Here is a 13,356-nt window from a genome sequence, read left to right as displayed (position 1 = left end):
GGCCTCAAGGGATACTTTTTTCCTGAGAAAAAGTGTATTTCTATGTGGGAACTGGGCTCAAATCTCTTCCATTTAAGTGAATGCAAGTTTACTCTTTAATTTCAAAGTCAGTAAGAAAAATAATTCCAGCCGTAAAGTATTTATAATAATGCTACTTTGACTTTTCCAAAGCAGGCTAACAGTTTAAGTTCCTTTTTTTTTTTTTTTTCATTTATCTAATCTTCCATTGGCAATTTGAAACACTATTTTTTAGTTTTAAGCATTGAGATGTTAACATTAATGTTAGCCAGAGAAATCAGAATATATCCAAGCATTCATGCATGCAGACTCCTCATAAAAGGCTACTGGGCTGTCTACTGGTAGGTAAGGCGTTAACTGCAGACTGTTTCGCCATCTCCTTCCCTGGAGATATGAAAGCAAAAATCCGCAAGACCAGTTAATTACGCAGCTACAGAGTGAGATTGCATGTTGGGAGATTTGGGTTTGAAGTCAGGGTCAGGCAACTAGTCTGAACCATACTCAGAAGGACTGTTTTCTTTTCATTTTATATCAAATTATTTTCTTTTACATTCCTTCAGGAGGAGATCTGGCTTCTCACAATATATAGGCAATATATGGAACGCAAGGATTTGTGAGATACTCTTAAAACTCAGTAAATAAAGGCAACGATTGTCTCTCTTTTTCCCTTCCCTAGAAACAAGATAAAATTAAATAGAATTTTTCCTTTAAGGAGATGCATCCTCTGCAAGAACTCTGTGTTTTAAGGAAGTAGGAGCTCTCTGCTTCCTGTAACATCATGTAATAGAACATTATCATGCAACCAAAAGGAATAAATTACAGTTTTCTTTTACTGTTGTACTTCCAAAAAACATAGCTCACTAGCTTTTTCCTGCTTATGAATGAAGAACAGAGAAAGACACTGAACTAACTAGTTCTCCTTCCTGTCTGAAATACTAGTTAGGTAATGCACATTTTTTGCATGCAAAATAGTTAGATAAGGTTCTAATTTATCAGTTAGAAAGAACATCAAATTTTAAATATTTGCAAGCACCAATTCCCCTTCCCTCACTGCCTCCTCTCCAGCCGGGAGAGGACACCAGCACATACAGTTCTCATTTACAGCTTACAGAAGACTGCAGTCCTCAGTATCTACATCAGGTAACATTTATTAGCATTAGATATAGGCTGTACTAAAAGCTTATATATAGGCTGATAAAATGACAAAAGCCTTGCATGTGGATTTTCCTGCCCATGTAAAGAATTTACTTGTACTTTGAGACTGGATTAGACATTTATCTGTGGATTTTCATGAATATTCAGTTTCATTAGCCAAAACACATACATTACTAAAAATAGTTATAAAATAACATGCATAATAAGCATGGTCTCAATCACTGTTTGAAAGACTAAACAGCAAACTTGGCTATATCTGACACAGAGACAGTTCTCACTGATAGTACAATAATAATTTCTCACATCGTTAACATTTTAATTATTATAAATATTTTACTACAGTTCAGTTGTACAAATTAATATGTTTTCATAAATAAGAAATTACATTTAAAACTAGTATATAGAGTTAAACAATTTCAATTGCCATTTAGAATTTAATTACATAAAATAATATTTTCTTGATAAATGAAAAGCCAGGACAGTAGCTCTGAGGCTGTGTATTACTAAAAGATCAGAATTACGTGGAGGATGATTGATTTTCACAAGGTATGGGCTGGACGACCAGACCGCTTTTTCATTCAGCATGACCTATGTTGTGGTTCGAATCAGTGGAACACTAGGGCTAAAGCTATGCATTTCAGAAGCTATGTAATATACTGTACTCAGTGCAACTGCAACTATATGGGGGAAAAAACAACAACAACAACAACAAAAACAAACAAGGTGAAGGCAAAACATTCAACTTCACTAAGTGGTGCCGTGCCTGCCATTCACAATCCTTCTTAGAAGGAGGATCGTTAATCCAATACATTGTAACCGCGCCACTCACATCAAGTAAAATATTTCCAGTTTCTGATGAAAAGGTATTCTTCTAAAAGGACTGGCTAATACCTATTAACAAACTGTTTTTTAACTAATCAGTTATCAAGCCCCATACATACTCCTAGTACTACGGTAATATTTTGATAGACTGATTTTATTTATATCTTTCACGTAAATTTATTTTAACCACAGATTACTGAGACAATAGGCCAATAGGTGATATCAATCCAAGTAACATGAAGTAACAATAAAATCCTTTCATTTTTTTTTTGTTTGAAATAGTGAACTGTTCACTTAGAAATTGTGCTATTTAGATCTTAGTGCCAAGACTGCAGAATAATCAATTCTGGGGGCAAATTTTCAAAATCGTCCATCCAGCCTGAAGTCATATTGCAGTAGTTTCACTGCTATTTTAATTAAAAAGATTTTTAAAGAGTCTAAATCCATTAACATAGCTTTGACACTGAATAAAAAACAAAGCTCATTTCAATAAGGATCAAAAGTTCTTTGATGAATACAGTCCAAGAAAACAAAAACTTTTAAGTTTCTCTGTTTCTCTTTGGTATTCTTGAAGAATCAGGTCCTTACAGAGGAAATAATGAGATAAATCAGTTCTTCATTCTCTAAAAGAATTCGTTGAGCAACTAAGGTCAGTGAAATAACTTTATTAACTCAAACAGATGTGCTTATCTTGAGCTGAGATGTACAAGTTTCTCTCTCAAAGTCAAAGTCACACCGGCAGCAATGAAGGAGCGGGTGAGGACTCCATTCCAGTCCTGGAATAATTAAGGGCCATTTCATATCATGAGTGACTAGGATCAACTGTATGGGTATTACAAAAATAGCACTGCTGTTAGGGCACTAAGAACATTTTTAAGGCAGCTTTCTAGCATTTTTAGAACTTCATGCAACATGCCATTCAACGTGGAATAAGAACTAAATGGTGCTGGGTTTCTGTTGTTTTTGTTTGGTTTTAACTGCTAACGCCTTAAAAATAAAGAGGAAAACAAATATTCCGTTCCTTTTCTTTTCCCTAAGCAAAACAAAGTATTTTTTCTAGAAAAGACTAGGTAACAGCTTCCCCTTAGAAGGAATCCTCACACATGCGGAGTTGAACATATTCACGTCTGAGTTTTCTTCAGGACAAAAGAAACTGTGATTTTTTTGCTTGCTTATTATGAAACTTTTTAAGCCTTCGTATTCAATACCAGCAAGTGCTGCTTTTTTAAGGACAAAATTATGCTACATTCTACTTAACCAGAAAAAATGATTGACTAAATGATGTCTAATCACATGTTAAATAGAGGCAATATTCTGAACTCTAGTTTTTTTCCACGTAGTCCTTAAATAAATGTTTAAGGAGAAAAAGAATATACTTGGTATAGTTATTTCATAATTTTTATATATTAAATAATTAAAAATTAAGCATTAATTATATCTTCTAATGGGGACAACTTCTTAATTAGAAACCACTTAAATGGAAACTAGGACAACTGCTTAAATTGAATGAATTATCCAATAAAACAGAATTCTACTGTGGCTATTATGTAGGCATTATTTGTATCTCAGAAAATCACATACACTTCATGCTTCTGAACTGTCCTACTTACTGTAGCACAAGATGTTAAATGTAATTGAGAATAACTTTTTTTCACAGCTCTTCCATTTAATCAGATGTGCAGCTAAAATCAGATATTCAACAACTGAATTATATTTTAAGTACTTACAAGGAAAAAAAGGCCAGTTAAAAACACCATTTCCTCCAAAATCTCACAAATTGTGCATTTTCTTGATGCTTATTACTGCTGCAATGGTTTCATCTCTCATTAGTGACTATTATGGATGTGCACTAAAAAAAGAAATTAAGGCCCTTTTGTTTGTTATTAGTGGAAATTTCACTTTTCCTCACCAAATGGTGTCTTTTGCCTACCCTCATGTTCTTCCTTCACATAAAAAAAATAGCCATGATTAAAGCAAAATTACAGTTCATTAACGTTTTACGAAAGAAAGAGCTCAAGCTTTACCCAAAGGAAAAGAGCAGCTTTTCTGCGCAGGCACAATATGCTCCGACAGTAAGTCCGAACCAGAGAGCCACATCGCTCGCAGAGCCTACTTTCCTCGTCGCCTTCCTTTAAAACCACCACCGCCGCCGCCACCACGCCCCAGACCCACCACACTCCTGCGGTGGGCCTTCCCCCCTCCAGCTCAAGCCAGAATACCCCGCGTCACGTGGCAGCGGCTCCTTCGCAGGGCTAGCAAGCCCGCTTCACCACCGCGGCCCGCTGCGCCTCCCCTTCCCCTGTCAGGAGTCATCTCGCTCGTGCCAGCAGGAAGAGAGCACGCACCGAGGGGGACATTTAAAAATCAGTTTTACGCGTACCAGTATGTCCCGTACCCTTGTCAGCAGCGTGTTGTAAACATCTACTTCGTTCTTCTTGAGGAAGGATTAGTTTAGATCTTGCCAGAGGCTACAACTTCTTGCTTTTTGGGGGACTATTTCTAGGCCTGGACTTTTCCACTCAAAAGGATATGCTACCCAGGAAAATAAATAAATACAGAAATGGAACTAATATTCCTGGCAATACCACTCCACTTACAAGCGTTTGTCAAGAGACAACTGTCTTAAAGCTTTTAAGTATGAAAATGTTACCTCACGTTCAGTTGACCAATAAAGCCAAAAACCACTCAACACATACAATATTCATTAACACCAGCATATGCATTAATTATTTCAAAGCGGCTTCAAATCCGTCCACAGAGAATAATGCAGTTTTTTTTTTTTTTTAAAAAAAATAAATCGCAAAATGAGGATTAAATTTACTTTATTTATTTTTCACTTTCTGTAGTAAATCGTAAATATCCTTCCTATAGGTGCCTGTGAATTTGCTGCCTGCACTGTCTCAGAAAAACAGGACCAAGCAACAGGCAGGCCAAAAGATGCAGCACTACACTATCAAATAATATCCACCCTGACAGAATTTTCTTTCTTTCTGGTTTGGCCGATGCGTTCACAACTGCCTGTGGTAGGAAGCCTTCATTAAATTTTTTTTTTTTTTTTTTTTTTTTTTTTTTAAGAAGGAAACATTTTTCTTAGGGACTGCCACAGCACTCATCACCGCAAAGGCTTAAGAGCTGAAGAAAAGTGACTCTGCCCATAGGCTTACACGCGCAAGCGCGTGGCTGGCATCACTGTTACTCATTCTTGGCCCCATCCTGCTACATGGAACGCCAGGATCCAGAAAAGGGTTTCCATAAGAAACATTCCCTCTTTTGCCCACTACATACTCACACAACATGAGGCTTTGGCTCATCTTTCGGCTTTTTATATTTCTTTGAGTCCTACGTTTTCCTCTGATCTTTGAGCAGTTTGGATTTATTCTGTGCTTCACAGTAGCAAAATTTAAAAACTGTTCAGCCCTCCTAGGCTACACTCAAAATTGTTATTAGAATTAGATAACTTGGAAAACGTCAATCATCAAGTCCTGGCTTCACTACGATACCAACGGCAAAACTCTCCTTGTCTTAGTGGGAGCTGGATCAGGCCTGTAAATTGATTGAACAGCTAAGTGCTGCCAGTTCAATGTAAAGCTGTTGCTGCCAAATTTATTTAAGTAACCTTAGCTCACGTTGGCTACTGAGTAGCCTTGTCTCACAGTAATGCAGCCTGGCTATTAAGGATTGCATTAACTTCTAACACAAGTTCATACTCTTACGGCACTTCCTCAGGGCTATACAGAAACTTTTTAAATTGGATTTTTCAGCTCATTAGAAATGTTGTGACAGCTTTTAATGCTCAATACTGTTACAAAAAACTTCTCTAACAATATATTAAATAGATGTCGGTTACTTAGTACTGAAATAACACTCGAATTTTGCAAACCTATGTTTTCCAACACTACGTGACTTTCCAACACTATGGATTAAAGAAATAGAAGAGTAGAAAGACATTTAGTTCAATAAGAACATTACCGAATTGTCTAGTGTTAAAAAATAATGATGGTCAGAGAGCAGGTGAAGTCAGCTGTCATCTTAGAGTAAGAATATTACAAAAACATAATCTAACATCCTTACTAAGAAATGTATATGACGACATCACTGTACCCTTCTGGATGTCACTTATCTCTTTGTATTTTAAAACTTCCAATGTCTTCACTGTTGTAAGTATTTTTTAGCAACCCAGATCCTCAGGCCCCTCCCCCGTGCTACATTAAACCACTACTAACAATTCTAACATTATAATAACAATAAACAAGACACTAAAATATGACAATTTAAATGGAAAACATGCAACTAGAAGAAAATGCCAAGATAAACAGTGACATCTACTTCCTCAGCAAAAGGGACATAATCTACCTAAGACTTCCCATACACAGTTGTCTCAAAGCAATACAAATACACAGTGCAACTATTCAAGAGAATCCAGGGGAAAAAAGAGCAAGATTCTACTTTCTTCATCTGACTTACTCCAAAAGAAATCAAATTAAAGTAAAAAAAAAAAAAAAAGAAAGAAAAAAAAAAAGAAAAAAACACTTCTGCTTCACAAAAACAGAAACTCACCTCCTCACTCACCATGCAACAATAAAAGACCCATATGGTACAAGATGAAAAATGGGCTGAACTAAGTATACTTTCTCAACAAGATTGTTATCTGAAAAGTAATCACACCACTTACCGAGCGAACATCAGCCACAGATATTTATGCAGTATCCTTAAAACCTATTAACCAAATCTAAATTATCTCTTCCAAGTACTCAACTTTTACTGAGAAAAAACAATTAAATAACATCCCATCTTATAGCATTTTTCTACATCCAAATAATAGGCATTTCCAAATACAAATCATTAGTAAGAACCTGGGAAACAAAATTATGCTGAACACTCAGTAGTGGACAAAATCCAGCTACAGATGGAAAAGCATATAAAAGTGCTGAGTGGATCAAGAAAAAAAATAATTAACAACAAGTGGCATTGTAAACCTTCTCACCTAGAAAGAAAAAAAATCTAGCAGTCTCTAAGACTCACCTCAGCAAGCGCTCCTCCAGATTCATGAGCAAAAAAACCCTGGCACAAATTTCATATTCAGTCCTGGTATTCTCAAACAGCAAAAATTGAATTCTTTAAAATTAGGATATGATAGAAATCCACAGATAAATAGACTAATTTCCATACAGTTAACAACTACTTCAAGCATGAGCAAAATCTGCAATACACTTCCAGGCCCTCAGCCATCACTGCAGGGGCTTTGAGGAGAACATTTACAGTTTTCTTCCCCTGTCATAGCTAACGGTGACTTTCAACAAACAAGGCTACTCCTTGAAAGAAATACATCTGTTCGCAAGCAAGTCTTCAGAATAAGAACAATATGTCATAACTCTGCAACAAGAAAAACTGATTCTCCCCAGCAAGTGCTCCTGGCTGTCACGCACCACTAGGCACAATAACTTCTGTGGACCATCATTAATTACCGATTAAGCTATTAAACATATAACTTTGCTGATCTGTGTAATTACCCTGTATTGCAAATGGTTCAAAAGACAAGTGTCATCAATCTTATTTTTAGACTTGGCACAAAGCAGCGTATACAAATAGAATTAGAGTATCAAACGCAAACAGCTCCGTAAGTGCTGCCTTCTGGGCTCGTGGAGAACTTGATCTGCGCCTAAGGTCCAAGCACTGCCGCATCACTCAATCTATTGCTCAGAAACCTTTAGCAAGGTCAACACAAAGGTAATAATTCCTGAGTTAAAGACAAAGAAAAACATTTTACAATGGTTGCAGTCATGATGCTTTTTTTCCTATAATCCAAGCCCATCACTATAAAAGAATAAATCACCATTTGAGATAATTACTCAAAATACTACTGAGGTCATCTTCCAACATCTGAGGCAGATTACATTCTTTGACAAATATTACTTAAGCCTCTCTTCCCAAAACTCTTTTAAATTTTGCTCTGAGGGCTGGTACTTAATATTCTTTTTTCTGTCTTTTCAGCCTAATTTACATACTATGGTACTCAGTACCTGTAAGTTATTGTTTAGATATAGTCCTAAATTTTTAGGTAAATCAGTAAAAGATCATTTTTCTATCTAATATGAGTCCATCTAATTACAGGTTGGTACGAGTTTTCACTTTGTCATTTTCTATTTAGTTATGTTTGTACATAACCACTTTTCTGTTTTTGGAAATAGTATTTGGTTCTAAAAGCCTAGCTACTTACAGAATTTGCAGATAGCAGATTAAGAACCCAGACTAGAAATCAATAAATGTGATACCCATCTTCAGAAAGAGAGAAAAGGAGAAGTTGGTGACTTACAGATTGTTAGTACAACTTTGGTTTCTGGAAAAGTACTGAAGAAAAAAAATAATCAAACTACTTCTCTAGTGAACAGAGTATTATTTGGTATATATCATCCATGAGCTGAACAAGAAATTAAACATAGACTTATTAAATATACTGGCATGTAATTAACTACCCCTAATAAGGAAGGAAACACATATAGTAGCATCAATTTTACTTTAGGGGGAGGAATGGTATAAATATTTACCACATCCAGTAAGTATGATTTGAAAACAATTTCACATTACTTTGCCTTTCCTAGAGTCTATTTACCATATCAGGAGCATGGTTTAAAATGAATTTCACACATCCCAATAATGAATTGACTGGTGTAGCACTATGCAGTGCAGGAACTAAAAGCACTACTCCATTAGCAGCCTCAGGTCAGATGACCTGAGTCCCTCTCCTCCCTCTCCAGCTGGGATTGACTCCTCCAGATGTTAACAGGGATTTGATGCCCTTCAGCAAAGAATCTGTGCATTCTCTCTCTTTTTTTTTCAAATGAGCTAGACTAGCTATTCATTTGGCTTGTATACCCAAAGATTTCAATTTTCTCTAGAGCTTCAGTTGCAGTGAAAATATTTCAGCATCTCATAGGAATTTGGATACAGGGAGCTAAGCAACATTCTGTTGCTCAAGCTTATCACAAATCTAAAACTTTGCTTTAAGTGCTCACAGTAATTGGCATTGCCACGAGGGCTGCTAATCAACGGAAAAAAAAAACACTCAATAAATAGCTGTAAAATATTCTATTATTTAACTAGAAAGATGAAAAACAATTGCATAGAATCTATGGTATATGGCAATAGGTTTTGGTCACTGGCAGGGAACTAGAACATTGTTTTATGTGAGATGTTGATGAACTATGTATTTTCCATTACTTCTGCCTATTTAGAACCAGACCAAGATACAAGATAATTTTTTATGCTTTGGAACTTCGCTTCTTTGCTCCAGAAAGCAATTTTATAAAACGCACTGTCCCTGTTAGGGTAGTTTAGAAAAAAGCCATTGAAATTACATTATGGTATTATCTGTCTTTGGTGTTTTGAGCTCATTTAGTGTAGTGAGAAGGAAATCTTTCCTTAGAACTACAGTGATAAAGGCAGTTATCACACTCCTAGATTACTCGATATTACATCAACACTAACACCTTAGCCAGTGATAGTGAAATAAAACTCACCTTAAATATCAAATCTTTTTTCCCATACCGAAGCTCTTTCAGCTGGGCCTGGATCTTTTTTGACTGAAAATGAGGATAATAAAAATCAGTGGGTTTTTTAGTGATAATATTTACTTTTAAGAATTGGGATGGGGGAGGGGGTAGAGAAGACAGCACAGTCTGACAGCACAAATCAGGAAAAAAAAAAAGTCAGCTTTAAGATGCAGAAAAACAACCCAAAAGAAAATACACTGCTTTTCCAGGGTAGCCTGTCTAAACCAGTTAAAGGTATCAAGGGAAACTTAGGCTGGCAATCACCAAAAACATGTACATAAGCTGCTATTGTGAGTAGTCATTTAGGTTATTTATTTCAGATGTGAGACAATATTAATACTTCCCATGAATGCCCAACTGAATGCAGCACCTTCACTATACAGAATCTTCTTTTTCATATTTAACTGCATTATAGCTGTACCATAAGTTACCATGACATTTATTCAGGTTTTACAGAGGAAAAATTTCCAGAGTCGCACAGGTTCTGATTTGTAACAACCAAGGATTTCCAGATGCTGTTCAAATGCGGTAGGTCTTCAGTTTGCAACCACCTCCACTGGAAAAGGCATAATTATGCTGATTTACATCAGCTTTGGCTTCAGTTCAACTAGATTTTTTACTTTAAGTATCTTCACATTTTCTCTTAAAAATAATTTCAAGTATTTTCCCTTTGCATTAGCTTTATACATTCTATTAATATTTACTCTGGGGCTGCCAAGTTATTTCTTGGTGGCCTTCTGGCTGCACAAAGCTGGCATTTATTAGCAAGCAGAAGTGCTGTCACAGCTTCCCTGATGATTTCTTAAGATGACATTGATGAGCTTGTTCTAAGCAAGCTAATTATTTTAAGCCAAACAAATTGTGTACGTTTTTTTTCTTAGCTCCAGCACTGCTGCCAGTTTTACTGAGAAAGTAACTCCCCAAAAGGGCTCTCCAAAGGACAGTTAGGGAGAAACAGGTGGTAGCTTTATGGGGTTTTTTTCTGTGCTTCTAGAAATAGGACGCCCAGAGCTCGCGTCTATTAGTGCAATCAGCAAGCTAAGATCATCAGTAGCCATAGCGTGACAGTCATCTCTAAACCACAGGGTGCGGGCGCATTTCCTAGGCACGTGCCCCTTCGCGCGTCTTGACGAGCCCTAGGTTCAAGCCGCTCTGCCTTCCTCTCGCCGGCTTCTTTGGGCAGAAAACCCCGGCACGCCGTGTGCGTGGGATCACGGGCACGCTCCCACCTACTGCGGAACCACAGGGCGCACTGCAAGAGCACACACGCAGCCTGAGGAAGCAGAATGAAACAGAGCAATTCTACCCACGAAGCTTATTTGGACTGCTAATTAAAACGGTACTGATTTCATCCAGCTATAACGCCTGCTGAATTCTGCATGCAGCACTTAATTAAAGGGCAGTAAACGCACTGTATTTCTCTGGGCTTCTCTGCTTAACTCTGCAAAATAACAAAGAAATAAATAATTCCGTAGCATCTCTAATTGTTCTAATTGCACTAACCCACTTAAAAGCCATACTTTTGTGCGGATGATCCATGAATTCTGAAATTCTTAAGCTTAAAAATACATTCACAGTCTCTGATGCGATGAGTTTAGTTAGCGGAGACTGAGGTTTCCGGAATTTTTCTGACAGCAAGCCTTCGTACACTACACTAAATATAAAATAATTCTAGACTTCTTCCTCAGAATTATACACATTTATGTTGCAAATATTAAAGTAGATATAATCAGCAAAGAGATCTTCAAGTTAATTACCAAACATTCAAGATGTTATGCAGCTAGCAAAACCAAACTTTTAAAAAAAGTGGAAAACAGAAAGCTGTGTTACATATGCTGACAAATTTTTTAGCAGTAAATAAGGGAAGAAAATATATTTGTATTCAAATACTGTGGCATATTTGAAAACAACAATGATGATATAGGAAAAAAACAGAGATTTAGACAAGCTAGTAAAGAAATCTGTTATTTCTTACTGTTGAAGAGTTCTCAGAAATAGTTGTAGATCTTCATTTAGGGTAAATAGCTAATGTAATTAGAAATCACTCTGTGAACTTATACCTTCTGACTTTAAAAACAGAGTTTTTCTTGAGGAAAACATATTCAGTCACTTCCTTTTAACTAAAACATTCATAATTAAAGTGTTACATTTCTGCTTCATTCTAGGAGGGTAAAATACCTTTGCGCCACATATGCAAAAAAAATGGCAAAAGGGAGTAAATCAAATTCATACATAGTAACATCCACTTACATGAAAAAGGGAGTAGCTAACGTGACTGTTCACATGAATACATTTAAGTAGTTGCAAAAAACCAGAGGCGCTGTATCATCAACTATCTTTGCTAGCTGTTCTGTAAAGGAGAGGCTTTTTTCCTACCACATGACGTTCTTTTCTTCAAATAATGGAACATTCTAAGGATCAGTAATAATAAATCTTTCCCACCTCTATAAACTATTCAAAAAAGGCACTTTGTCTTATTCTAAAAAGATTCTTCCAATATTCTAGGTATGGGGGAGGAGGTCACAGAAAGAATATCAGTTTTATCTATATGTTATAGAGATAGTGCATCTACAAAATTATGTATAGTTTTCATAAGTATGCCGAAGCTTTAATGCATTTGTCCAAAACTAGAATTTTCCGCTCATTTTCCAAAATATGTAAGTCACTTCCAGTGCGGTCACCGAAGTGCATTGAGATATAAAAGCTTTACGAATACATATGTATTACGCATCATACATGTTTAATATATAACGTGTAGTGTATATGCCAGAGCCTCTGTATGAAAAGCTTTGCAGCAAGCTTTCTTCTGGGTATGTTGAATTTAAAATAGAACCTCTACTCACCTCTTCTGCATGAATACCACAGAGCTTGTTTCCTGACAGGAGCTTGTTTTTGAGGCTTTTGTTCTGAGAGAGAAAAAAAAGTTGTATTACTGAGAGTTATTTAAATATGAATATATAATATTTATATATTCATATAATATATATGTATATTATATTATTCCTTAATAAAATATTAAGTGATAACATTTTATCATATTAATCAAGGATAAAGATTTCTCTACCGTGTGAATAGTTTTGTAAATTGTTTGGAGCCTTTTAAATATTAAAAATGCAGATACTCAAATGCTGAAAATAACATACTAAAAAAAAAAAAAGGACTCCTATGGTAACAAACTATAAACATTCATAAACCTAGGCCATTGTATTTCAGAAATACATACTTATTACTCAATGGCAATATTATTCTTTAATACTATGCAGAAGAACATACCGACATTTTAGAAGTAACATTAATCCGATTCAGTAGGTCGGTTCAAATTTAGGTCCATGTTCCAGTGAAATGCAAAAGTTTACTTCCAGAATTAGCAACTGGGTGTTTTTCTTGAAAAAACTTATTAAAGCCAATGCAAAGAAACTCCCGCTCCATTTGAAACTTCCTTTGCGCAGTTCCAAAATAACGAGACGGCACCATCTCGTACGTATTTCACTGTTGCTGTCCGCTGCGGGCTAACACACGCTGCCACAGAAACAGCGAACCATTGCAAGGTGTCTCATTCTGCCCCGCACAAAACAGGATTTGCAAAGGGCTGGGTGCTCCAGGAGGGAAACCAAACGCTCCTCTCCAAAGCCTAACAGCCGACTGGTTTTGTTCTTTATTCCAGTACAAACGACTGTAAGAGATACTTTTATTAATGTACTAGCAGTTCCTAATTAACTTCCACATGTGCTGCTTTGCGCTGGCCCTGCTGCAACACCGACTGCCGCGACCTGAAGGTCCTGCACCTCAAAAGGACAGAAATTGTGTTAAG

At 36.4% G+C, this 13,356-nt stretch overlaps 1 protein-coding gene across 1 annotated transcript in view; it reads right to left on the bottom strand.

Annotated features, from left to right (window-relative positions):
* LUZP2 (leucine zipper protein 2) overlaps positions 1–13,356 on the bottom strand; it is a 182,103-nt gene that overhangs the window by 43,916 nt on the left and 124,831 nt on the right. Inside the window, exons 6-7 of the mRNA XM_062577340.1 lie at positions 12,389–12,451; positions 9,513–9,575 (exon numbers count right to left, since the gene is read on the bottom strand). Of these exons, the coding sequence (XP_062433324.1) occupies positions 9,513–9,575; positions 12,389–12,451 (126 nt within the window). The remainder of the gene's footprint in view (positions 1–9,512; positions 9,576–12,388; positions 12,452–13,356) is intronic.

This window comes from Rhea pennata, chromosome 5, assembly GCF_028389875.1.
Source record: "Rhea pennata isolate bPtePen1 chromosome 5, bPtePen1.pri, whole genome shotgun sequence".
Lineage (NCBI taxonomy): Eukaryota > Metazoa > Chordata > Aves > Rheiformes > Rheidae > Rhea > Rhea pennata.
The sequence above is the reverse complement of the archived record's forward strand: the minus strand, read 5'-3'. Positions and strand labels throughout refer to the sequence as shown.